Source organism: Urocitellus parryii, chromosome 7, assembly GCF_045843805.1.
Source record: "Urocitellus parryii isolate mUroPar1 chromosome 7, mUroPar1.hap1, whole genome shotgun sequence".
In the NCBI taxonomy this organism is placed as follows: Eukaryota; Metazoa; Chordata; class Mammalia; order Rodentia; family Sciuridae; genus Urocitellus; species Urocitellus parryii.
Window position 1 is genome coordinate 169,312,720 of NC_135537.1, and position 21,917 is coordinate 169,334,636.

At 44.1% G+C, this 21,917-nt stretch overlaps 3 protein-coding genes across 6 annotated transcripts in view; 2 read left to right on the top strand and 1 right to left on the bottom strand.

Annotated features, from left to right (window-relative positions):
• The window catches only part of Ddx42 (DEAD-box helicase 42), a 43,180-nt gene extending 34,120 nt beyond the window's left edge, over positions 1 to 9,060 (top strand). For both annotated transcript variants that reach the window (XM_026402276.2, XM_026402275.2), the window contains exons 14-18: positions 741 to 1,017; positions 2,457 to 2,683; positions 4,089 to 4,199; positions 5,953 to 6,054; positions 7,387 to 9,060. In XM_026402276.2, coding sequence (XP_026258061.1) covers positions 741 to 1,017; positions 2,457 to 2,683; positions 4,089 to 4,199; positions 5,953 to 6,054; positions 7,387 to 8,085 — 1,416 coding nt within the window. In that variant the 3' untranslated portion in view covers positions 8,086 to 9,060. The remainder of the gene's footprint in view (positions 1 to 740; positions 1,018 to 2,456; positions 2,684 to 4,088; positions 4,200 to 5,952; positions 6,055 to 7,386) is intronic.
• An 86-nt stretch (positions 9,061 to 9,146) lies between these two features.
• On the bottom strand, positions 9,147 to 16,506 carry Ftsj3 (FtsJ RNA 2'-O-methyltransferase 3). Of its 2 annotated transcripts, none has more exons than XM_026402278.2 (21): positions 16,437 to 16,506; positions 16,245 to 16,337; positions 15,973 to 16,078; positions 15,583 to 15,629; positions 15,401 to 15,480; positions 14,875 to 14,974; positions 14,587 to 14,781; positions 14,146 to 14,261; positions 13,932 to 14,036; positions 13,747 to 13,847; positions 13,434 to 13,514; positions 13,195 to 13,344; positions 12,946 to 13,081; positions 11,249 to 11,433; positions 10,993 to 11,116; positions 10,628 to 10,911; positions 10,305 to 10,390; positions 10,123 to 10,222; positions 9,835 to 10,018; positions 9,661 to 9,755; positions 9,147 to 9,570 (listed from the first exon to the last, which is right to left on the bottom strand). In XM_026402278.2, exons 2-21 carry the CDS (start codon positions 16,309 to 16,311, stop codon positions 9,378 to 9,380), a joined length of 2,535 nt encoding a protein of 844 aa, XP_026258063.2. In that variant the 5' UTR covers positions 16,312 to 16,337; positions 16,437 to 16,506; the 3' UTR covers positions 9,147 to 9,377. The 2 variants fall into 2 exon arrangements, with proteins under 2 accessions (XP_026258063.2, XP_026258064.2); XM_026402279.2 differs by having other exon boundaries at positions 16,421 to 16,474.
• A 283-nt stretch (positions 16,507 to 16,789) lies between these two features.
• On the top strand, positions 16,790 to 21,865 carry Psmc5 (proteasome 26S subunit, ATPase 5). Of its 2 annotated transcripts, none has more exons than XM_026402235.2 (12): positions 16,790 to 16,883; positions 17,432 to 17,503; positions 19,428 to 19,497; positions 19,814 to 19,911; positions 20,081 to 20,137; positions 20,213 to 20,443; positions 20,668 to 20,794; positions 20,882 to 21,072; positions 21,169 to 21,267; positions 21,352 to 21,462; positions 21,572 to 21,658; positions 21,750 to 21,865. In XM_026402235.2, the coding sequence occupies exons 1-12, from the start codon at positions 16,860 to 16,862 to the stop codon at positions 21,801 to 21,803; spliced, it is 1,221 nt and encodes a 406-aa protein (XP_026258020.1). In that variant the 5' UTR covers positions 16,790 to 16,859; the 3' UTR covers positions 21,804 to 21,865. The 2 variants fall into 2 exon arrangements, with proteins under 2 accessions (XP_026258020.1, XP_026258021.1); XM_026402236.2 differs by lacking the exon at positions 16,790 to 16,883 and adding an exon at positions 17,117 to 17,244.
• The last annotated feature ends 52 nt before the right edge of the window (positions 21,866 to 21,917 follow it).

Sequence of the window (21,917 nt, forward strand, 5' to 3'; positions counted from 1 at the left end):
AAATTTTCTCCACTAGTTTTTTTGAAATACATTTTTAGTTGTCAACCAATTATTTCTTGCTGTGTTTATTATTCAAGAAATTTTTAGTGTAGTTGATATTTTGACATTGTCCAATTTTCATTTTTTGATTGCCTTCTATGTATATGTATGGATGTAAGAGAATTTATTTATTATTTGATTTTATTTTTTTAAATACACAACAGCAGAATGCATTACAATTCTTGTTACACATATAGAGCACAATTTTTCATATCTTTTTATATAATATAAAGTATGTTCACGCCAATTCCATGTCTTTATACATGTACTTTTTTTTGCATTACAATTCTTATTATACATATATACCACAATTTTTCCTATCTCTGTTTGTATACAAAGTAGGTTGACACCCAATTCATGTCTTCATACATGTACTTTGGATAATGATGTCCGTCACATTCCATCATCCTTGCTTATCCCCTGCATCCTTCCTTTCCCTCCCACCCCTCTTCCCTATCTAGAATTCATCTGTTCCTCCTATGTTCCCCTTCCTACCCCAGGGATGAGTCAGCCTCCTTACAGAGAAAACATTCGGCATTTGTTTTGGGGGGATTGGCTAACTTCACTTAGCATTATCTTCTGAGAGGTATCTCTTAAGCTGTACTTGATATGCTTAAGGAAGGACCCAGAGAGAACAGGGATCATTCAGGATTCTTCAGATGCAGACAACAACGTCACAATCACTTATTTCTTCTTCCCAGGCAAATGAAGACGTGACACAGATTGTGGAGATTCTCCATTCTGGGCCTAGTAAATGGAACTGGCTTACCCGGCGTCTGGTGGAATTTACTTCTTCTGGGAGTGTCCTCCTGTTTGTTACTAAAAAAGCTAATGCTGAAGAGCTAGCCAATAACCTTAAGCAGGAGGGTCATAATCTTGGGTTGCTTCATGGGGACATGGATCAGAGTGAAAGAAACAAGGTCATTTCCGACTTTAAGAAAAAGGACATCCCAGTCCTAGTAGCCACAGATGTTGCAGGTAGAGTATAAATTTCACAGTAACTATAACCCATTACTCTAAGGGTGCTGTCTTCTTCTGTTGTGAGACCCATATTCATGAGCAGGCTGAAAAACTCCTAGCCTGGCTGACTTCACCCCACAGAGCAGCAGTTTAGTACAATGATAACAACCTGGAGTTTGGGATACCACTTTTCCCTTAATGTTTCTCTCAGAACAGAGTATCGCTATAGCTAGAAGACACCTGGGGAAAAAAGGTTGTACCTTTATTGTGTGTCTAAATATGGTAGGTATCTTACATTGATTGTTATTAGTTGGGCATACTTCAGTCAAGATCAGAAAAGTAGCCAAGTGCAGAGGTGCATGCCTGTAATCTCAGCTGCTCGGGAGGATATCACAGGAGGATCTCAAGTTCAAAGCCAGCCTCAGCAACTTATCAACTCAGCCTAAGCAACTCAATGAGACACTGTCTCTAAATAAAACATAAAACAGGCTGGGGATGTGGTTCAGTTGTTAATTATCCCCAAGTTCAATATTCAACCCCCAGTACAAAAAAAAAAATCAGAAAAGTTTTTGAAGTTTTGGGGGACTAGAGGATGTGGGGCAGGGGGCAGGGTGTACCAGGGATTGAATCCAAGGGCGTTTAACCACTCAGCAGCCATATTCCCAGCACTTTTTTAAATTTTTGTTTTGAGACATAGTCTCACTTCTTAGCTTAGAACCTTGTTAAATTGCTGAGACTGGTCTCAAACTTGCAGTCCTACCTCAGCCTCCCAAGCCACAGCAATTACAGGCATGCACCACCACACCCAGCTGGAATGTGATTTTTTTTTATTTTGTTCTGCTATTTTATTAGCTACCCTAAAAACTGGTATTTTTCTCTCAGGAGAGAAAATGCTCAGCTTTAAAACAGATTTGATCCCTGGGCACAGTGGCTTGTGCCTGCAGTCTCAGCTACTCGGCAGGCAGGAGAATTGTGAGTTTGAGGCCAGTCTAGGTAACATAGTGAGACCCTATCTTCAAGAAACACATTTCATACATGTATAAAGACATGAATTGGTGTAACATACTTTATATTCAGAGATATGAAAAATTGTGCTCTGTATGTGTAATAAGAATTATAATGCTTTCCGCTATCATGTATTTAAAAATAAAACCAATTAAAAAAAAGAAAGAAACACATTCCATGTCAGTTTGTTTACATAGTTCAGATAAAAGAGAGAGGCTTTGGCAGTTTATTGATGGCAAACGATAAGCCATTGCATTAGTGGCCCGGCATCATAGAATCTGTTGGGGTGATATTTGTTCTAGAAGGTAACTTATGTGCCTATACTGCAGCTCACCAGACTCATACACTCTGCCTAAATAAGGGAAACTAGTTTCTCAGAGCTCAAGCATTTTTAGTTTTGATCTTCTGGCTCCAGCTAAAGAATATAAGAATTTGATTGCTTTTTATTTCAGCACGTGGTCTGGACATTCCTTCAATTAAGACTGTCATTAACTATGATGTGGCACGAGACATTGATACCCATACTCACAGGATTGGCCGCACAGGAAGAGCGGGTGAGAAAGGTGTAGCCTATACCCTGTTGACCCCTAAGGACAGCAATTTTGCTGGTGACCTTGTCCGGAACTTGGAAGGAGCCAATCAGCATGTTTCCAAGGAACTTTTGGATCTGGCGATGCAGGTGAGGGGATAGGCACACTAAAGATTGCCTCAGATTATACAGCTAAGTTATATTTCAGCAGACAAGGAAAATAGCATGGACAATTGACAAGAAAATGGGTTACAAGGTACTGATTGGAATTATGGGATATTAAAATTTATCTAGTCTATCCACTCATCCTCTCATTTTAACAGTGTTTGTGTTGAAAAGCTACTCCTTGCTTTGTGCTAAAATCTGTCCTTGTAATTTCTACCTGTTTACCCCATGGCACGCTTATGAACAATATCTGCTTTCTTAATGCTGCCTCCACCCCTAAAAAAAAAAAGTGGGGCGGGCTTCTCTTTTGGAGGCCTAAAAATGAGTGATATTTTTAAGAAAATAATTGTGTGGTGCTTCTAAAGTGTTCCTTACAAACTGAGATCTCAGACCTTTGACTACATGTTGATTGCCCTCTTCCAGAGATGCCTCAGTCTAAAACCAAGTGAGTCATTCTACCAAGTCAAATGAGGCATCTTAATGCAATTCCCAAATTACAGAGCAAATTCTTATATTGGAAATTGTTTTTAAATCTATGTTAGATTCATGGACCAGCCCACAGCTGTGTCAGCCTATAGGTAGTGTACCTGTAGTGTGGCACTACCTGCATTTCTGATCCTAGAATAAAGGAGAGAGGAGACGAATAATACTTTCTCTCCATTTCCTTGGTGGAAGAGAGCCAATGCTAAACTTAAAAATTTGAACTGGATACATTTTGTCTTTGTCTTTGTCTTTTTCTTAACATTCGTTTTGTACTTCATGTTCTCTCTGTTTAGCACTTTTCCCAGTCATGGCTACCTCTCAAGTACTTTTCTTTTTTAATAATATATGAATGTCAGATAAAGCTTTAACTTCCCATAGGTGTTTGTATTCTTAAGATAATGTGAATAAATCTAGTGAACAGTTTTTAGGCTGTGGTCAAGTTCAATGAAAACTTTTAAGACAGTGGGTAAATAAAATTTTCAGTTATGTGGTTTCTAGTCCTTCCTGAGAGTCTGTTCCTAGAGTTTACTCTAATAAGCCAAATGAGCCTGGCTTTTTTTTTTTTTGGGGGGGGGGGACCAACCAGTTCTTTAAAGTTAAGTGGCCAAAATGGCTACTCTGCCTTTTAAAACTTACCTAATCACTTCCCTTCCCTCAGAAGGAGGCCTTCATGGAAGGAATAATAAAGGAAGCCTTAGATATAAATGTGCATCTAAACCTCCTAAAAAATTTGGTGGATTAAACTACTGAAAGCATCCAGGTTGTGGGTTCTATGAATAGTTTCTTCCTTGCCATAAATAAATTGGCAAATAGTTCTTACCTCCCCTTAATTTCCTCTTTGACCTTGTCTTCTTCCTCTGGGCTTTTCTCCCTCTGCTGGCTTAACCTTGAATTGTGTTCAATGCAGAATGCGTGGTTTCGGAAATCCCGCTTCAAAGGAGGAAAAGGCAAAAAGCTGAACATTGGTGGAGGAGGCCTAGGCTATAGGGAGCGACCTGGCCTAGGCTCTGAGAACACGGTGAGTTCAGACTGTGGTAGTGCTCTTAGAGTTAGTCCATGTCTTAAATGATGGTAGGATCTGATCTGCCTAAAAAAGCGCCAGAGTTTGGGGCTGGAGCTGTGGCTCAGTGGTAGAGTGCTTGCCTAGCATGTGTGAGGCACTGGTTTCGACTCTCAGCTCTGCATATAAATAAATAAAATAAGGGTCCAATGACAACTAAACAATATTTAGGGGGGTTAAAAACCCAGAGTTCAAAATCTTGCCTGGCAGGTAGCATCTATTTAATCTACTGATTGAAGTAAATGCGGTGCTGGCTCAAGAAGAAGCATCTATATGTACTTGGCTGACCAGCTTTGCTTAGGAAAATTAGTATAGATTTGCAGTGGTTCTCAGATTATAACCCCTGGACTAGCAGAACATAGACTAATCTCCCACCACAGACATGGTGACTCAAATTCTTGAGGTGGGGACCACCAGTCTCTTTATAAGCCCCCCAACAATGACCTATAGCCTGCTGTTAAAAACATTGCCAGAGAGTCAATGTATAATCTCTAGCTGTATCTTGTCAGGAATGATCATACACTCTTTGTTGTTTCTCCTCTCTCTACCACCATCCCTCCCAGATAAGGGTCTTGCAGTGTTGCCCAGGCTGGTGTCCAGCTCAAGGGTTCAAGCGTTCATATTGCCTTAACCTCCCAAGTAGCTGAGTCTACAGGCAGGTGCCACTATACCTGGCTTATGCTTTGTTTCATTTTGTTAGAATTTCTGAGACAGGGTCTTGCTAAGTTTCCTAGGCTGATCTTGAAGTGGTAGGCTCAAGCAGTTCTTCCACCCCAGCCTCTGTAGTGGACAGGACTCTAGATGTGCACCAGTAGACTTGGCTTCTGCTTGATTTATGTCTTGTTGATTCCTAAGCCATGGAAGAAAGTTGCCAGTATACTTCTAGAACATTATAGCTAACTTGGCATCTTTGGTATATAAATACTCTGTTCCCACAGTATAATAATGATACTGCAAATAATAGTGATAGCTAATAGTTACTGAGCCTTTGTCTGGGCCAGGGCCATTCCAAGTATTAAATCTTCAACCCAGTATAAAAATACAGATACTAAAACTGAGGTGCCCAAAGTTACACACTGGTAAGTATTGAAGTAGAAATTCAGACTCTTAATGGTCTTGATTCAGAGCATAAACATTGTACAGTATGCTGTACTGGTGGCTTTTCATCTTTAACATTTTTTTTATTTAATTGAATGTTGTGTAAACAATACATGGTCGGGCTGGGGCTATAGCTCAGTGGTAGAGCATTTGCCTCCAATTCATGAGGCACTGGGTTCAATCCTCAGCACCACGTAAAAATTAATAAGTAAAACAGATATTGTGTTCATCTGTAACTAAAAAACATATTAAATAAAAAATAAAAATTCATGGTCCATTTTGGGCATAATAAATCTGATGGATATATATATATATATATATATATATATTTTTTTTTTTTTTTTTTTGGCGGTGCTGGGGATTGAACGCAGGGCTTTGTATATGTGAGGCAAGCATTGTAGCAACTGAGCTATATCCCCAGCCCTCTGATGGGCATTTGTAGAAATAGAATTACTGGGTTGAAGGGCATGAACATTTTTAAATGGCTTTTTGTTACTGCACCTTTTCTTACAAAGTGTTAAGTAATTTAAAAAATATCCAGTTCCCATTCCAGTCTGTGGCAGTTGGCTCTTCCACCTATTTTTCCATTCTCATGGATACATTTATTTTTTAGGACCGAGGAAATAACAACAATGTAATGAGCAATTATGAGGCTTATAAGCCTTCCACAGGAGCCATGGGAGATCGGCTGACAGCAATGAAAGCAGCTTTTCAGGTCTGAAATAAACATTTTGCTAAAATAGCTTTCAGTAGTAACTCGTGAGCAGTCATGAGGGGGCTGGTCTTCCTGAGGGTAGTAGATGAGCGGATAAAGTTCATGTAGAATAAGGCCTTTTCATTGCTTGGATTGCATATTAAACTAACAGTACCTTACCTGGGGATCTGCATACAGAGCAAAAACCTTTGTGCTGGTCATCTGTATCTGTCCTAGCCAGAGTCTGGGATTACTGTACTACAGCAGGATTTTTTCTACAACCTGTGATGTTACCCACCTCCAAGACTTTCCCAGTCTAGTTCAGAGTAATTGCCATGTTCTTGGCTAAAACCAGTTTGATGCTGTTCATCACTCTACACATTTTTTTCTTCTCTTTAAAATGTAGTCTCACTATGTTGCCCAGGCTGGTCTCAAAATTCATGAGATCAAGTGAGCCTCCCTAGTAGCTGGGATCACAGGCATGTGTCACCATGCTCAACTTTCTGATTAACTGGCTGGGCTTTAATTTTAATCTACAGATTAATCTGTACCAGACTGATGGTTCCAGATTGGGCCCATGATTGTTTTTCTGTTTTTCACTAATAGAGGGATTCAGAAACCCTTGTTTAGGAATCTAGGATTTATTATTCAGATTTGAGAAACAATGATAGATAGTGCACATATTGTCACATCAACAAGGTCTATAGCCACATTTTACATAATTAAGTAGAAACTAAATAATAGCCTTCTATCCATTCAAATTAGGTTTTGCTGTCAAACTTTCTCTTTTGGTATTGGGGATTGAACCTTGGGGTTCTTTACCATTGAGCTATATCCTCAGTCCTTTTTAAGACAGGGTCTCCCTAAGTTTCTGAAGCTGGACTCAAATTTGCAGTTCTCCTGCCTCAGCTTCTCAAGTAATCAGGATTGTGAGTATGGTGCTAAGGATTAAACAAACCCATGGTGTTGCACATTGCACATTCTAGGTCTACTTCCCATCTGCACTCCCAGTGCATTGCTGTGAAACTTTTTAAAAAATGTTTTGTTTTTTGAACTTGTGGTATTTTTGAATTGTAAGTAGCAGACTGCAGACCATAAATATATTGAATTACTATACACAGGCTTTATTCTAACCTGTCAGGCAGTGAGTGTTGATACATTGAGGTCCATCTATCCACAAAAATCTGTTTTCCTTTACAGCACAAGATCCAAAGGACCTGTGCTATGGGGGCTATCAGGATACTAAAGTCATAGAGCCTAGATAGCTAATTTCTGTGTGATTATTACCAAATTTATATGTATACTCATTTCTTAAATTTGTTAACATAACTACTACTGGTGTCTTTCTTTCAGTCACAGTACAAGAGTCACTTTGTTGCAGCCAGTTTAAGTAATCAGAAGGCTGGAAGCTCTGCTGCTGGGGCAAGTGGATGGACTAGTGCAGGGAGCTTGAATTCTGTTCCAACTAATTCAGCACAGCAGGGCCATAATAGTCCTGACAACCCCATCACCAGTGCCGCCACCAAGAGCATCCCAGGCTTTGGCAATACAGGGAACATCACCAGTGCTCCAGTGACCTACCCTTCTGTCGGAGCCCAGGGAGTCAACAACACAGCTTCAGGAAATAACAGCAGAGAAGGAATTGGGGGTGGCAATGGGAAGCGAGAGAGATATACTGAGAATCGGGGTGGTGGCCGCCATAGCCATGGAGAGAGTGGCAATCGGCATGGTGATAGTCCACGGCATGGAGACGGTGGTCGACATGGAGATGGATATCGCTACCCAGAAAGTAGCAGCAGCCGCCATACTGACAGCCACCGGCATGGGGAGAACAGGCATGGAGGAAGTACAGGCCGGCATGGGGAAAGCCGGGGTGCAAATGATGGTCGGAATGGAGAAAGCAGGAAAGAAGGTTGTAATCGTGAAAGCAAGGTGGACCCCAAGGTGGACAGCAGCAAGATGGACAAGATGGACAGCAAGACAGATAAGACAGCGGATGGTTTTGCTGTCCCTGAGCCACCCAAACGCAAGAAAAGTAGATGGGACAGTTAGAACATATGTGCTATAGCGTGAAATCAGTTGTCTTTAATTTTATTTTTAGAGATTTTGGTAACTAGGTGTCTCAGGGCTGCATTGGGGCCCAAGGTGTAAGAACCCCTGCCCTCAGTGGAGAGCAGAGACATTACACCTTCATCTGAATGATTGTTCAGATGCTTTCTTGGGAAGCTATTTTGGTCCCAGCAAGCAGTGAGAGCTGGGTAGCTTCTGTTGGCTCTGGGTGAGTTTCATGAGGGTAAGTGGAAGGTACTTCCAGAGAAAAGGGCCTTGTAGGGCACAAAACTCACTCTAAGTTTATATTATAAGTAGCTTCTATTTTTTACTAAAATGTCACCTTATAAACATCTATAAATTGAATTTCTTTTTCTTAGCTATGTGGCCAGGCAGTCCCCTTTTTAGGAGTTGGTATCTGTAAACCTAATCCATTGAGCTGTTAGGGATGTTTGGGAAGCAATTTGGTGCTTCCAGACATTCACAGGGAAGGGAGATGCCCAATTCCAAACAAGAGTTGACTCTCAGGTCCCCTAGCGAGGTTTGTATCCAGCCCTGAGACATGTAGGAAGAGGCAGCCTTCCAGACCTAGGCTTTTGAGATTTCCAGAGATACTATGATAAAAAAGTGATTACTCCTGGAAAGCGTTCCAGGAATGCTCCAGGTCTGAAGCGTTGCTGAATTTAAAATTCAAAAAAACAAAAAAAACCAACAGCTTTTGAAGTGTCTTCTATTTCGTTGTATTTTTTTTTTAACTTGCCCCAATGGTAGAGATGTCTTTTGCTGAAATGATTGATGATTTTTGTTCTATCTTGTTTATAAAAGGAAAAGAAATATACAAACTTTGAATTTTGTGACTTTGTGAAGGTTTCTTTAAGATGTGCATTCCTCTCTGCTTGCTCTCTAGTAAATGTTTTACTACTGGGACCTATGGATTGTCTGTCATTTCTACTTTAAAATAGTTAAATTATGATTTGACAGTAGATGGTGGGAACACTCAGATGTGGGAAAAGTACTTATTAAATCGCCAGAAAAGGTATCTGTGCTATCATTTTGGTTTTTATTCAGAAGGCCCAAGAATAGGCTATAACAAACATGGCCAATGCTAAAATTCCTTAAGATTTAATGATCTGACTCTTCATTCAGCACCATGCCAGAGTATGGGGGTCTGAGGGACCATCCTCCAACCATGACATCATCTTGTGGCTCCACCTCCCAGCCTACTCAGTCAACTATGATGTGAGCTGCACCATATCTTCCCTTAGTTTTATAATCTTCCCAGGAGGAGGTAGCTCTCACTTCCGCTTCTGTTTTTTCTTCTGGTCCTTACGTTGTTGTGCCCGCTGATCCTTCTTCATCCTGGAGTCCACCACCTTAAAATGACCTCTAACTCCAGCTGGCCGCCTCACCTTGCGGCCCACACCTTTTTTAGCTACAACATAGGTGACTTGGCGTTTCTCCTTGCCAAGCCCAGCCTTCTTGTAGAGACTACAAAGGGGAAAGCACATGAGTTAGAGGTCTGATTTCTGCTGTTCTTTTACCATAATGTGCCTCTGTGCATATACTCCCCTCAATTACCTTCTTAGCTGTGCCACCTTCTCTCTTTCTGAGATGTCCACTGTGTTCACCACAGCTTCAGCCTTCTTCTTGGTTTGCTCCAGCTTCTTCAGCATCTGGGAGGGGGCCTCAGTCAGGTGACCTCTCTTCCCATATTCTATCCACACCTAACTCCAGGCAGCCCCTACCACTTACCCTCCGTTTCTTTCTAGCCTTGGCCTCAGCCACTTTCTTGATAGGACGTGCATTAATTTCCCGCCAGCGTTTCCGGTAATACTCCACCTCCTTCTTATCGATAGGCAGTTGCCTTATCCGGTGCTGCTTCTCTTCCTGCACAAACCATTCTGGAAGCTCCTCCTCATCTTCATTAAATGTGTACCTACGTGGAACAGACATCAGTCCATCAACCAACCACTCCAGGCTTCTTTAGGAAGAAATCACCCATATGGCCAACTACACCTGATGATTTTCTGTCCCCCTTACCGGTTGAAGGAGTTGTCTATAAGGTCTCTCTTGGCCTTTTTGGAAGAGGCAATTACAGCACCTAGAGCAAGGCCTTCAGGATCTAGAATCCGATGTTTCACTAGAGGAAAGGACAAAAGTCAAACCCCGATTCCCAACATAGATTCCCACTGGTCTCATTCCACTCTGTATAAACCTCTCACCTGGGTCCTCAATAGGCACTACCTCAAATCCGTCGTCATCAGACTTAGATCTCCGGCTTCGCTTTTTACCATGGGATGACTCCCAGCTGTGGAAGATGAAAGGATTATATTCTACCCTCTCCTGTGCCTCATCATTGCTTCCTACTTTAAGCCACTTAAAAGAACTTGCAGGAATTCAGGTTGTGCCCTGGGCCAATTAAGTCAAACACATATTTTAAAGCTCCCTAAATATAGCCAACGTTATAGGGAATGCCCATACTAGAGAAATGACCCATACTACTGCTTCCTCTTCATCCAGTTTCCCATCAGCTGTACCCACTCACCTCTCTTCATCCTCGCTGCTACTGCTATCACTCTCTGAGCTGCCATCTCTTTCTTCCCCTCCAGGATGAGTGGCACTTTTTGTTCCGGAGGGAGCCTCTATCCTCTTAGGGATCTCATCCTGGCACTGGGGAGACTTCCTCTCAGTCTTTAAACTGGAAGGTGGTGGTGGCTGTGGCTGCTGGTTTCTTTGCTGCTGCCCCTTCCGGCGGCTCTCATATAATAACTGGGCCTGACTGATTTCCAGGGCCTCATCAGCATCATCCTCAATCCCACTGAAGCCATCCTGTGGTACAAGAAATTTTCAACTCCCTTTATCCCTGGGAATTCCAGTGTCCCATCAGCCTTGCTCCCAGCTTCCTCTTACCTTTGAGAACCACAAATTGGCTTGTTCTTCCTGCAGCACTGTCTTTTCCTCCAGTGGTACCAACAGTGGATTTTCTTCTTCCACCTCTTCCTCTTTATCATTATCTACTTGAGTAAACCGCACACTGCAGACCCCAAAAAAAGTTGGGGGACGCTTAGTACCCCCACGTGGACTCTGCCTCAGAAGTTGAGCTAAGGGTGGTGGCACTTCCTTTGGCATGCGCGCGCGCACACACACACACACACACACCCCTTACCTCTTTTGGTCCTTTAGACCTTGATGTCTACTGACTCCTGCCAACTCCTCTGAATCCAGATCACTGTCCAGAGATGCATCATCATCATCGTCCTCAGCATCTGACACATAGATGTCATCTCTTGGCAAATCAGCCAGAAATGTGTCTGCAGCACTCATGTCACCTTGTGTTACTTCCTCTAACAACTAAAGAAAAACAGATCAAATATTCAAGGAAACCTACTGTGTTTTCTCATATCCAATATCTTAATTCCTAGCAACACTAGGAATATAAATACATGATCTCCTTTCACAGCAGGGCAGCTATAACCCTGGAATATGAGTAGCTTGTCTAAAACATCCCACTCAGGTCCAGTCCCACTTACTGGTTTAAAAAAAAATCACTCTTCCAGAATCCAGTGGCACACATCTGTAATTTAGCAACCTGGGTGGCTGAAGCAGGAGGATCACAAGTTCCAGGCTAGTCTGGTCAACTTAGTAAGACCCTAACTCAAAAGGGCTGGGGATGTAGCTCTGTGGTAGAGCACCCCTAAGTTAAGTCCCAGTATTGAAAAAAAAGAAGGGGCTGGGGTTGTGGCTCTTCGGTAGAGTAATTGTCTAGCATGTGTGAGGCACTGGGTTTGATTCTCAGCACCACACTTAAATAAAGGTCCATCAGCAATAAAATATTTTTTTAAAAAATTCCTCTCAGAAAGCACCTGAATTACTTGAGAACACATCTATACTTTGATTCCACTGAGAAAAGCAGCCCAGACAACCTGTCTGTTTCACTTCAAACATCAGAACCTCAATCTTTTGCGTGATATCTGCGATTGAACCTGAGGCACTCAATCACTCGCCTATGTCCCCAATCCTTTTTAGAATCTTGCTAAGTTACCCACACTGGCCTGGAACTTGGCAACCCCCCTGCCTCAGCCTCTTAAGTAGCTAGGATTACAGATATGTACCACAACACCAAAATCTATTTTAATCATGGCAAAGAGCTATTATTTCTTCAGTGTTCACCACAACAGGAACTGCACCCAACGATGTTTTTAAAAATTTCTCACAAAAACACTTAACATATTCTACTACTGTTGTACAGATGAGAAAACTGAGGCAGAAAAAAGGTAAATGGGAATGAGCTCAGAGTTACACAGTTCAAGTGGTAGATCTGGATCTGAGACTAAGCTCTAGGGCCACCAGGCTCTACTGTCTTTCCTAGGCAATAAAGATGGTCTGTATTGTGTCATTCCCACACAAAAGTCACAAAAACTTGCTTGGCTTGTGACAGTTTTTAATAGGAAAAAGCTTGTTCCTCAGTGCATGACCCAACAGCTTAACATGAGGTACTAACTTGGTAACAAGGAACTAAAAAACATTGCTTCCTGCTAAAGGACACCCTGTTTTCACCTGTGCTGGTAACCAGATGCCCTGGCTGCATCTAATATAACCTAAACTTGTGGTCTTAGTATTCTCATTCCCGAATCATAAATCTATAACACAAATCTTCTTCATTCATCACTGTTTCTTTTCGGCCTTTGTGTTCAGATGGCTCTTATTTTATCTCCAGTCTCCCCACTGCCTGCCAATTCTTTTTACAGATGAAGTCAGCAACCAAAGCTCATGATAATTCAGCACACTTAACCCAATCCTCCCACCTCCAGGTACCCAAACTGACCACTGTTTCCTCAATCTCTACCCTCAACCCCACCTCACCTGGTGACCCCGAATGGTGCGCAGGGAGAACATGCCTGTCTCCCCCTCATCCGCAATGGAAACCCCAGGCAGATCCATCTTCAGTTCTACTCGTTCCCGCTGCTTTCTCTGCTCACGTAGCAACTTCTTTTTCTTCCTGAAGGGATGGGTTGAGGGACTAAACCTGCTGGGCTCTGAAGATTCCCCATCCATGCTTTCCATTCTACTACCTTCAGGCACTGAGGAACTGTGTATTGGATTTCCCCTCACCTCCTTAATTCTGCTACCTCCTGGGCTTTCATCTCCGCCAGGGTTTGGTTTAGTTGCTCCTCTTCTTCCTCCTCCTTGGAAGGCTGCTTTGTGGTTCCACCCGTTGACTCCTCCTCTTCCTCACCTTCCTCCTCCTCTCCTGAGCTGAGACTGACAAAGCAGTCCAAGGAGTTTGGTTATTTTGCCAGACACTTCCTTCAACACCCAGTTTAGCTATCTCAATTTAGTTCCCACCTCACCTGAGATCTAGTGCCTTTGCTTGCTCTTTTAGCTTCTTGGCCACATATCGTCGAAGTTTTGTTCTCCAGTTCAGTAGTGACCTGCCCCAGAAATATATTAGCATCTCTTCCTTTGTCCTTGCCCCCTCTTCTATTTTCAGCCCATGGTTTAATTTTTAGGTTTCAGCCACATAAATGCTAAAGCTCAGGTCTCAATCACTAACCTCCAGCACAAGAGTACACTTTTCCCAGAAATCCAATGTCACGGTTTCAAAGAAAAGCCCTTTTCTTGTCCTCAGGGCTCCTAGGTCCCAATGCCCACTGTACTGCATACCTGAGCTCCTTGCGCCCCAGCACTCTGATGTCCTGACAGCATGCCTGTATGTCTTCAGTGGTGGCTGGATGCTGTGCCAATTCTTCATCATTTATTGAAATCTATTTGGAAAGAATAGGAGTCAAGGGAGATTTTCAGGTCCTGTGACCAAGGCTCCCTTACATTCCTCGAGTCTGAAAACTCACTTCGCTGGCCTTGGAGAGGAAGTCAACAGGGTTGGCAGCTCGCAAGAAGTCAGTGACTGAAGTGCGGTGATAAAGAGTAAGGTCACCCTCAGCATAGCCTTCAGCCTTATGGAGAGAAAAATGGGTGAGCAGTCACTTCTGAGCTATGTGAATGACCCAGAGGGGTAGAGCCTCCCCAGAGTTCCAGGACCTTTGGCCCCAACCCCAAACATACCTTTGGCTTCTTCTTGGACACCAACTCAGTAACAGTCTTAGCTTGAACCTCAACCTCCTTGAAGGCAAACTTGGGATCGAAGAATTTACTGTCAACCTTGTCAGGAGCCAGAAATCCTAAAATAGTTAAGACATATTTCAAAATGTGGTTTGGAGCTGGATGTGGTGGTGTACTCCTGTAATCCCAGCGACTCAGAAGGCTGAGGCAGGAGGATAATGAGTTCAAAGCCAGCCTCAGCAAAACTTGGTGGGAACTTAGCAACCCGGAAAGACCCTGACTCTAAATAAGATACCAAACAGAGCTGGGAATGTGGCTCCGTAGTTCAGTGCCCCTAGGTTCAATTCCTGGTACCAAAACAAAACAAAAACAAACCAAAACAACACAAAATGCGGTTTGGCAGTTAGAAGGCTGGATCAAGATAAAGAAGAAAATAATACTCACCCTGGCAGACTACAAAGATTTCTGCAGATTCATGGCGAGAGGCTTGGGGTTTTGTGGCCTGGACCCGGCGGAACAGCTGCTGGAATATCCACAGCAAGGGCTGATAATCTCGAGAACGAAAAACCTTTGTAATGAAGCAACCACCACGAGCCAAAAAATCACAAGCCAGACGTAGAGCCATCAGTGTCAAGTGGGCTATAGGACAGAGACAGTCAATGAGGACCCATGTGGCCTGCAGGCATACCACCTCCACGTCCACTCTCCTCTCCAAGCCCACACACCCTGCACCTTGTGAGTAGGCATCATGGACCCAGCTGGCCCCAACATTGGGGGCCCCATCATTGAGTACAACATCAACCTTCCAGGTCTTCAGCTCCTTCCTCAGGGCCTACAGAGAAGCAAAGGGATTACGGCATCAGAAACACAGAAATGGCTAAGAATACATTTCCCAGTTTACTATCTATACCATCCAGTTATTTACTGAGTGGCCTCCATGGCCCAGATTCTGTGCCAGACACTGGGGAATACAACAGGAAACAAAACTTATACATCTCCATCTTTATGAAAATTGAAGTACAATAGTCCACTGGAAAGCACTTCACTAAAGTCTCTGCCCTTCCCCCAATTCCAATCACCTTCATCCCTGACTCTTTAAGATTGAGGTGCACACTGGGATTCTCATGGGCCTGTCAGAGATGTCATGCGGACACTCGCTCACAGTATAATAAACAGGAAAAAAAAAATGCCTTTAGGGTGACTTGAAGGATGTGCATATTTGCATATAAAGGGACAGGGAGAGAGAGATTCATACTACCTGCCTACATCGTTCTGTAGTGATGTCCTCCTGGAGAGTCACCACATTGGGGAGAGGCTTGATTGGAACCAAGTCCACTCCTGGGAAAAATCAGATCAGAGTACTCTAAAGGGCTGCCTCAAGCAAGAAGTGGTACCTCATACACATTCCCTAAAATACCAGGAGAATCGCCTGTTACTCACCCACAATAAGGCTGGACACAGGCATAAACTTGGCAGCCACCTGCAGCCTATGAAAAAGAACAGAGACTAAAATACCTAGGACTGTCCCTTTCCCTCCCTTAGCAATGAGATTTCTCACTCTCACTGTTAGTGGCAATTGCCATAGAGTGGACAATCATGTCATATACATTACAATTACAAGCCTTTTCTCCCGTCAAGAAATGACCCTTTCCCTGGCACTGGATTATCCCTCAAGGTTTAGAAGAGACCAATGGCTGGAATGCACAAAAATCTGAAGCTGGAATTATTGCACTGCGGGTCAGGAAAGCTCCGAATCCCGACCTTAACCAATGCAACTCTAAGCCAGTCAGGGCCAGGAAATTGCCTTCGAGAGAATGGTGTGTTACGCACCAGCCTCCTGGCGCAGCACACAGATCCAACAAGGCTCGAGCTTTCTGCAGGAACTGAAAGCGGCGATTGAGTTGGATCAGCTTGAAAGCAGAGCGGGAACGATAACCTGGGGTTGGTGACAAAACAATGTTTCGCGTAGCGCTTTTCCAGGACTTCCCCAGATTCATAACCCACCACCCCTTCTGCGGAAAAAGAACCCAATATTCGAAAAGGCAAAACGATGAGGATCAAGATCATTCTCTCGTTCTCTCCAAGTACGTACCCTCACTTACCAGTCTCCTTTGCCAGGTGATAAAACTTGTCCCGCCGACTCTTGCCGACTTTGCCCTTCTTGCCCATGATGAAAAGGATGAATGTCACTCAATCTGGGGAGAAAGCAGGAGTTGGGACGTATCTTTTAAAAAAATTCCGCTTCCATGTCCCACCTCTCGCAACAACCACAACCCACCCCTAGCTTCCCAAACCTCAACCCAGCGCCGTCCACAGTAGCAGCAGCACATGCAGACAGCAAGTGAACTTCCGCTTCCGTTTGCGCCCTCTGCGTCTCTGTCGCCAACTCCTTCGCCATCTTGAGTGTGTCCATTAATCTTCAAATTTTGCCCCTAGATGTACGAGTTGAAAGTTGGGACCAGAAGAGCATATTTCAACGAATAAATACCTAGTTTCTAAGAAGCAACAACTAGGATCTCCCTTTCATGTACAGTTCCTAACAAATTTCCTGACCTCGAGAAACCACTCTTCCCATCAGCTCCCTTTCGCGCCTCCCCTCACACCCCGCCCATTGACCCGGAACTCTTCTCTGTTGAGTCCTCAGGCCTCAAGCCCTCGCTTCCGCGCCTGCGCAATAAGGCAGCGCGGATGCCGGCGGTCTCCGTTGAAGAAAGAAGATGGCGCTTGACGGGCCAGAGCAGGTATGGTGACGGTGTCTGCGTCTGCAGCCGGGTAGAGGCCGTGGCAGGGTGTGGAGCAGGCATGATTCTAGGTGGGGAGCGGGCCGGGACAAGAGGATCAAGTGGGCCGGAGTTAGGTGGACCAATCCAAACTGGGCCTTGCCTGAGCCCGGATTTGCTGTGTCAGCCCCGCCACCGGCGAGTCGGGCAGGGGCTGGGTAGAAGTGGAGTGTGGAGAGATGGGATAAGTCACAGTAGACCGTATGCCAGTCCTTAATGCTGGCTCTGTGTAGTAATAACACTTTGGATGTATATGGCGCTTGCCACAATGCACAGCACTCTGGTGTATACGGTTTCTTGATCCTCCTAAAAGTCTTAAAAGGTAGTTGGTATCTGCATCCTGACATTTTGGTCTTAGGAAATGGAGAGAGAAAAGGGAGGGAGGAATTAGGGATTTCTCCCACCCAGAGCTGCCTGGTGACAAGCCTTATGGAGAAGTGCCCTGGAAGTGGCTTTATCTCTTGGATGTTTATCCTCACATTTAGTAACTACACTCTGTCTGTCTTCAGATGGAACTGGAAGAGGGAAAAGCAGGCAGCGGACTCCGTCAATATTATCTGTCCAAGATTGAAGAACTCCAGGTAAGAACAAACTGGGTGGCAGGGTGAGGGGAGTTGGAAGGGAAGAGAATTGAGAGAACCACAGTTCTATATAATTCCATCAGGAATGCAGTGGAAGAAGCTATTTTCCTATTTTTTTTTTTTTTTTTAGTTTTCAGAAAAGTGCAAGAAGTAACAAGTCGCTTAAAGTATATCACATAAGCCAGTCTCTTGTTCCCTTTAAGCTCCTCCTCTGTGAGGACAGTAGTATTCGCAAATGTTACTTTTCTGCAAGTGTGAAATTTTAATAGAAAAGGAACCACTAAGGCTGGGGAGTGGCTCAAGTGGTAGCGCCCTCGCCTGGCATGCCTTTCGGCCCAGGTTCTATCCTCAGCACCACATACAAACAAAGATGTTGTGTCCGCTGAAAACTAAAAAATAAATATTTTTTTTAAAAATTCTCTCTCTCTCTCTCTCTCTCTCTCTCTCTCTCTCTCTAAAAAAAAAGAAAGAAAAGAAAAAGAAAAGGAACCACTAGCCTAAGGCTGTAGTTTTTGGAAGAAGTGTAAATGCAAAGATTTCTTATAAAATGGAAGGCATAGGCCCAGGATATCAGGAAATTTGGGGCAGGTGAAACTTTAGGAACTTGAGGAAGGACAGTATTGAGAAGTCTGGACAACACTGATGTCATGGGGACTGAGTGAAAGGAACAGGGCAACCCAGTGCTCTGTATTAAAGAGCTAAACCAGAACCAGCATGATGGTGGACATCTGTAACCCCAACAACTCAGGAGGCTGAGGCAGGAGGATTGTAAGTTTGGGCCCAGCCTCAGCAGTTTTGCAAGAACTTTCTCACAAAAGAAATGAAAAGGACTGGGGATATGGCTCAGTGGTAAAGTGCTGCTGGATTAAATCCTTAGCTCCCCACCACCACAAAAAAAAAAAAAAAAAAAAGCTAAGCAAGAGAAATAGGTGGGATAGAGGGGCACGAGGACAATTTCCAAACTCCAGGTACATTTGCAGATATTGTATTTGGTTTATCATTTATTATTGCTTCTACATGTGATTTTATTTGTTCTTCCAAGTAGTCTTGAAATGAAGCAGGTTTGTTAATGCTGTGCAGTTTGGTGACAGGTTTTTTTAAGTGCCTTACTTTTGATTTACTTTTTTTTTTTTTTTAATAAATTTATTTTTTTTTTTTTAATGTGGTGCTGAGGATCGAACCCAGTGCTTCACACATGATAGGCAACCACTCTACCACTGAGCCACAACCTCAGCCCCTGCTTTACCTTTTAATTGACAGTAGCTGGGCTAGAATTATGGCCTCTCACTTAAAGCTGTCTTTTGCTGGGTGCAGTGGCTTATGCCTGTAATCCCAGCAGACAGAGATTGAGACAGGAAGATTGCAAGTTCAGAATCAGCCTCAGCAATTTAGTGAAGCCCTCAGCAATCTAGCAAGATTCCATCTCAAAATAAAAAGGACTGGGCCAGGCACAGTGGTGCACACCTGTAATCCCAGCAACTTTGGTGGCTGAGCCAGGAGGATCACAAGTTCAAAGCCAGCCTCAGCAAATTAGCAAGGCCCTAAGCAACTCAGACCCCATCTCAAAATAAAAAGGGCTGGGGATCTAGTTCAGTGGTTAAGCACCCCTGGGTTCAATCCCTGGTACCAATAATAACAAAGCTCTCTCCATTGCCTCTTCAAAAGAAAGTCACTACACAAGCCAGCTGTAACTTTTCTCTATTAGATTCTTTTTTCCTGGACCAGTATTACACAACCTTTTGTGGTGGCTGCCCTAGACTCCTAAGGGACTCTTGGAGGACTGAACAGGGTCATTAGGATCCTACTGGAGAATCTGAAATAACATGCAGGTGATTTTCCCATGGTTCACATCTGCCTGTGAGGGTCTTGGCCAAGATCCTGCTGTTGCTCTGGGGTAATGGAATTTGTCTCTTGCCCTCCACAGCTGATTGTGAATGATAAAAGCCAAAACCTCCGGCGGCTGCAGGCACAGAGGAATGAACTAAATGCAAAAGGTGAGGGGGAAATACGGAAAGCTACATGTATGTGGTTTGAGGTGTAGCTGTTCCTAATCTCCTTGACCTGCAGACTCATAGCAGTTCAGTTTTCTTCCCTTCCATGGAGATGCTGCCCACCGTCATTATGTAGTTGTTTTCTGTGTACATCTCTCTCAAGAGCTCTGCTGTAAACCCCTTCAAGATGTGAATTTTATCTTTTTTGACTGTGACCTTCTCTTCAAAACTTTTATTAAAGTATTACTTGGTTTGTGCATGTTGAGTTTGAGTTCAGGGGAGGGGAAGCAAGGTCACCACTGTGTCTTTTGCCATCTAGTTCGCCTATTGCGAGAGGAGCTACAGCTGCTGCAGGAACAGGGCTCCTATGTGGGAGAAGTAGTTCGGGCCATGGATAAGAAGAAAGTGTTGGTCAAGGTAAAAGCAGAATGGGACCAGCATATTGTCCACTGCACTCCCACCCTTTGTATGAAGCCTTGGGAAGACAGTGTTCTGTCATGTTATTCTAGGAATCCCATGGGTCTTCCTGGGTGAGGTTGGTGAGTTGGTGGCTGTCAGGGAAGGTCATGAGCCCCTGTTTCTTCAGGTACATCCTGAGGGCAAGTTTGTCGTAGATGTGGACAAGAACATCGACATCAATGATGTGAGTGGAGCTGGTGAGGGTAGGGGTGGTCAGTTCCTAGGGCACTACTTCCTGAAACTTGACCCCTCCATTCAGGTGACACCCAATTGTCGGGTGGCTCTAAGAAATGACAGCTACACTCTGCACAAGATCCTACCTAACAAGGTGGACCCTCTGGTGTCACTGATGATGGTGGAGAAGGTGCCAGATTCAACTTATGAAATGATTGGTGGGCTGGACAAACAAATCAAGGAGATCAAAGAAGTGATTGAGCTGCCAGTGAAGCACCCCGAGCTCTTTGAAGCACTGGGCATTGCACAGCCCAAGGTGAGGCTTCTCCTGGAGATGGGCTATCCTCCCTCCTCTCTTGGCTGGGGGAGAGGTTTCTAGGCCACTAAACTGGTTTGGATATAAGCTCTGAAGAGACCTTGATATTTATTTTTTTGTATCTCCGATCTCTAGTAAGTGAGCAGATACAAACCAGCACTCACTAAACGTTCACTGAGTGAGTTAGGCTGGCTTTCTGCCCTGAATCCTGCTATTTCCCCCAGGGAGTGCTGCTGTATGGACCCCCAGGGACAGGGAAGACACTGTTGGCCCGGGCTGTGGCTCATCATACAGACTGTACCTTTATTCGTGTCTCTGGCTCTGAATTAGTACAGAAGTTCATCGGGGAAGGTAACTGGCTAAGAATGGGCAAACCAAGTAGAAGGGTGGAGGGTACAAATCTCAGTAGCTCCTAACACCAGGTTGGCCTCTGCACAGGGGCAAGAATGGTGAGGGAGCTGTTTGTCATGGCACGAGAACACGCTCCATCTATTATCTTCATGGATGAAATTGACTCCATTGGCTCTTCACGGCTGGAAGGGGGCTCTGGAGGGGACAGTGAAGTGCAGCGCACAATGCTAGAGCTACTCAACCAGCTGGATGGCTTTGAGGCCACTAAGAATATTAAGGTGAGGTGGTAGCCTCAGAACAAGCCAAGGGAAGGCCTGGGGTGACAAGCAAGCTAAAAAAGAATTTAGCTAAACCTCTTCTCTTTCTTTGCTCAGGTTATTATGGCTACTAATAGGATTGATATCCTGGATTCTGCACTGCTTCGCCCTGGGCGCATCGACAGGAAAATTGAATTCCCACCTCCCAATGAGGAGGTCCGTAATGGGCAGTACCTTGAGTGGCTCTGTCTATGGGGTTAGGGAGTGGAGCTCAGGGCTTTTTTTTCCTCCTGTTTCTAGGCCCGACTGGACATTTTGAAGATTCACTCTCGAAAAATGAATCTGACCCGGGGGATCAACCTGAGAAAAATTGCTGAGTTGATGCCAGGAGCATCAGGGGCCGAAGTTAAGGTAATTGAAGTCCAGAGAAATGGGGTAATACCAGGAAGTTCTGGGTTCTGGACTAACTTGGGGATGAGGGGGCATAGCAACAGGGCCTCAGCTTCCTTTTCTTGCTCAGGGTGTATGCACAGAGGCTGGCATGTATGCACTACGGGAACGGCGAGTCCACGTCACCCAGGAGGACTTTGAGATGGCAGTAGCCAAGGTACGTTCCTCCACCTTTCTCTCTTTGCTGATTGCGGCTGTGTTCATTGAGTTTGTGGCTTAATGCTCATGTGCTTGCTCTCTTTCTCCAGGTCATGCAGAAGGATAGTGAGAAAAACATGTCCATCAAGAAACTTTGGAAGTGAGGGATGTCTTTTGTGTGGATCCCTTAAATAAAGGTCTGTGGGACAAGCCCTCTAAAACTTCATTACATTATGTTAATGAGTGGTCACACTGTTCAATGACCAGGTATGGACACC

What these genes read in the sequence shown, in the direction of transcription:
- Ftsj3 (XM_026402278.2), bottom strand. Translation starts at nt 16,311, where the DNA reads ATGGGCAAGAAGGGCAAAGTCGGCAAGAGTCGGCGGGACAAGTTTTAT. An exon ending in TCCTCTCCAAGGCCAGCGAA is followed by an intron (nt 13,848 to 13,931) that starts GTGAGTTTTCAG and finishes CTTTCCAAATAG; the next exon opens with ATTTCAATAAATGATGAAGA. An exon ending in CCAATTTGTGGTTCTCAAAG is followed by an intron (nt 10,912 to 10,992) that starts GTAAGAGGAAGC and finishes CTTGTACCACAG; the next exon opens with GATGGCTTCAGTGGGATTGA.
- Psmc5 (XM_026402235.2), top strand. Translation starts at nt 16,860, where the DNA reads ATGGCGCTTGACGGGCCAGAGCAG. An exon ending in ACAGAAGTTCATCGGGGAAG is followed by an intron (nt 20,795 to 20,881) that starts GTAACTGGCTAA and finishes GCCTCTGCACAG; the next exon opens with GGGCAAGAATGGTGAGGGAG. An exon ending in TCCCACCTCCCAATGAGGAG is followed by an intron (nt 21,268 to 21,351) that starts GTCCGTAATGGG and finishes TCCTGTTTCTAG; the next exon opens with GCCCGACTGGACATTTTGAA.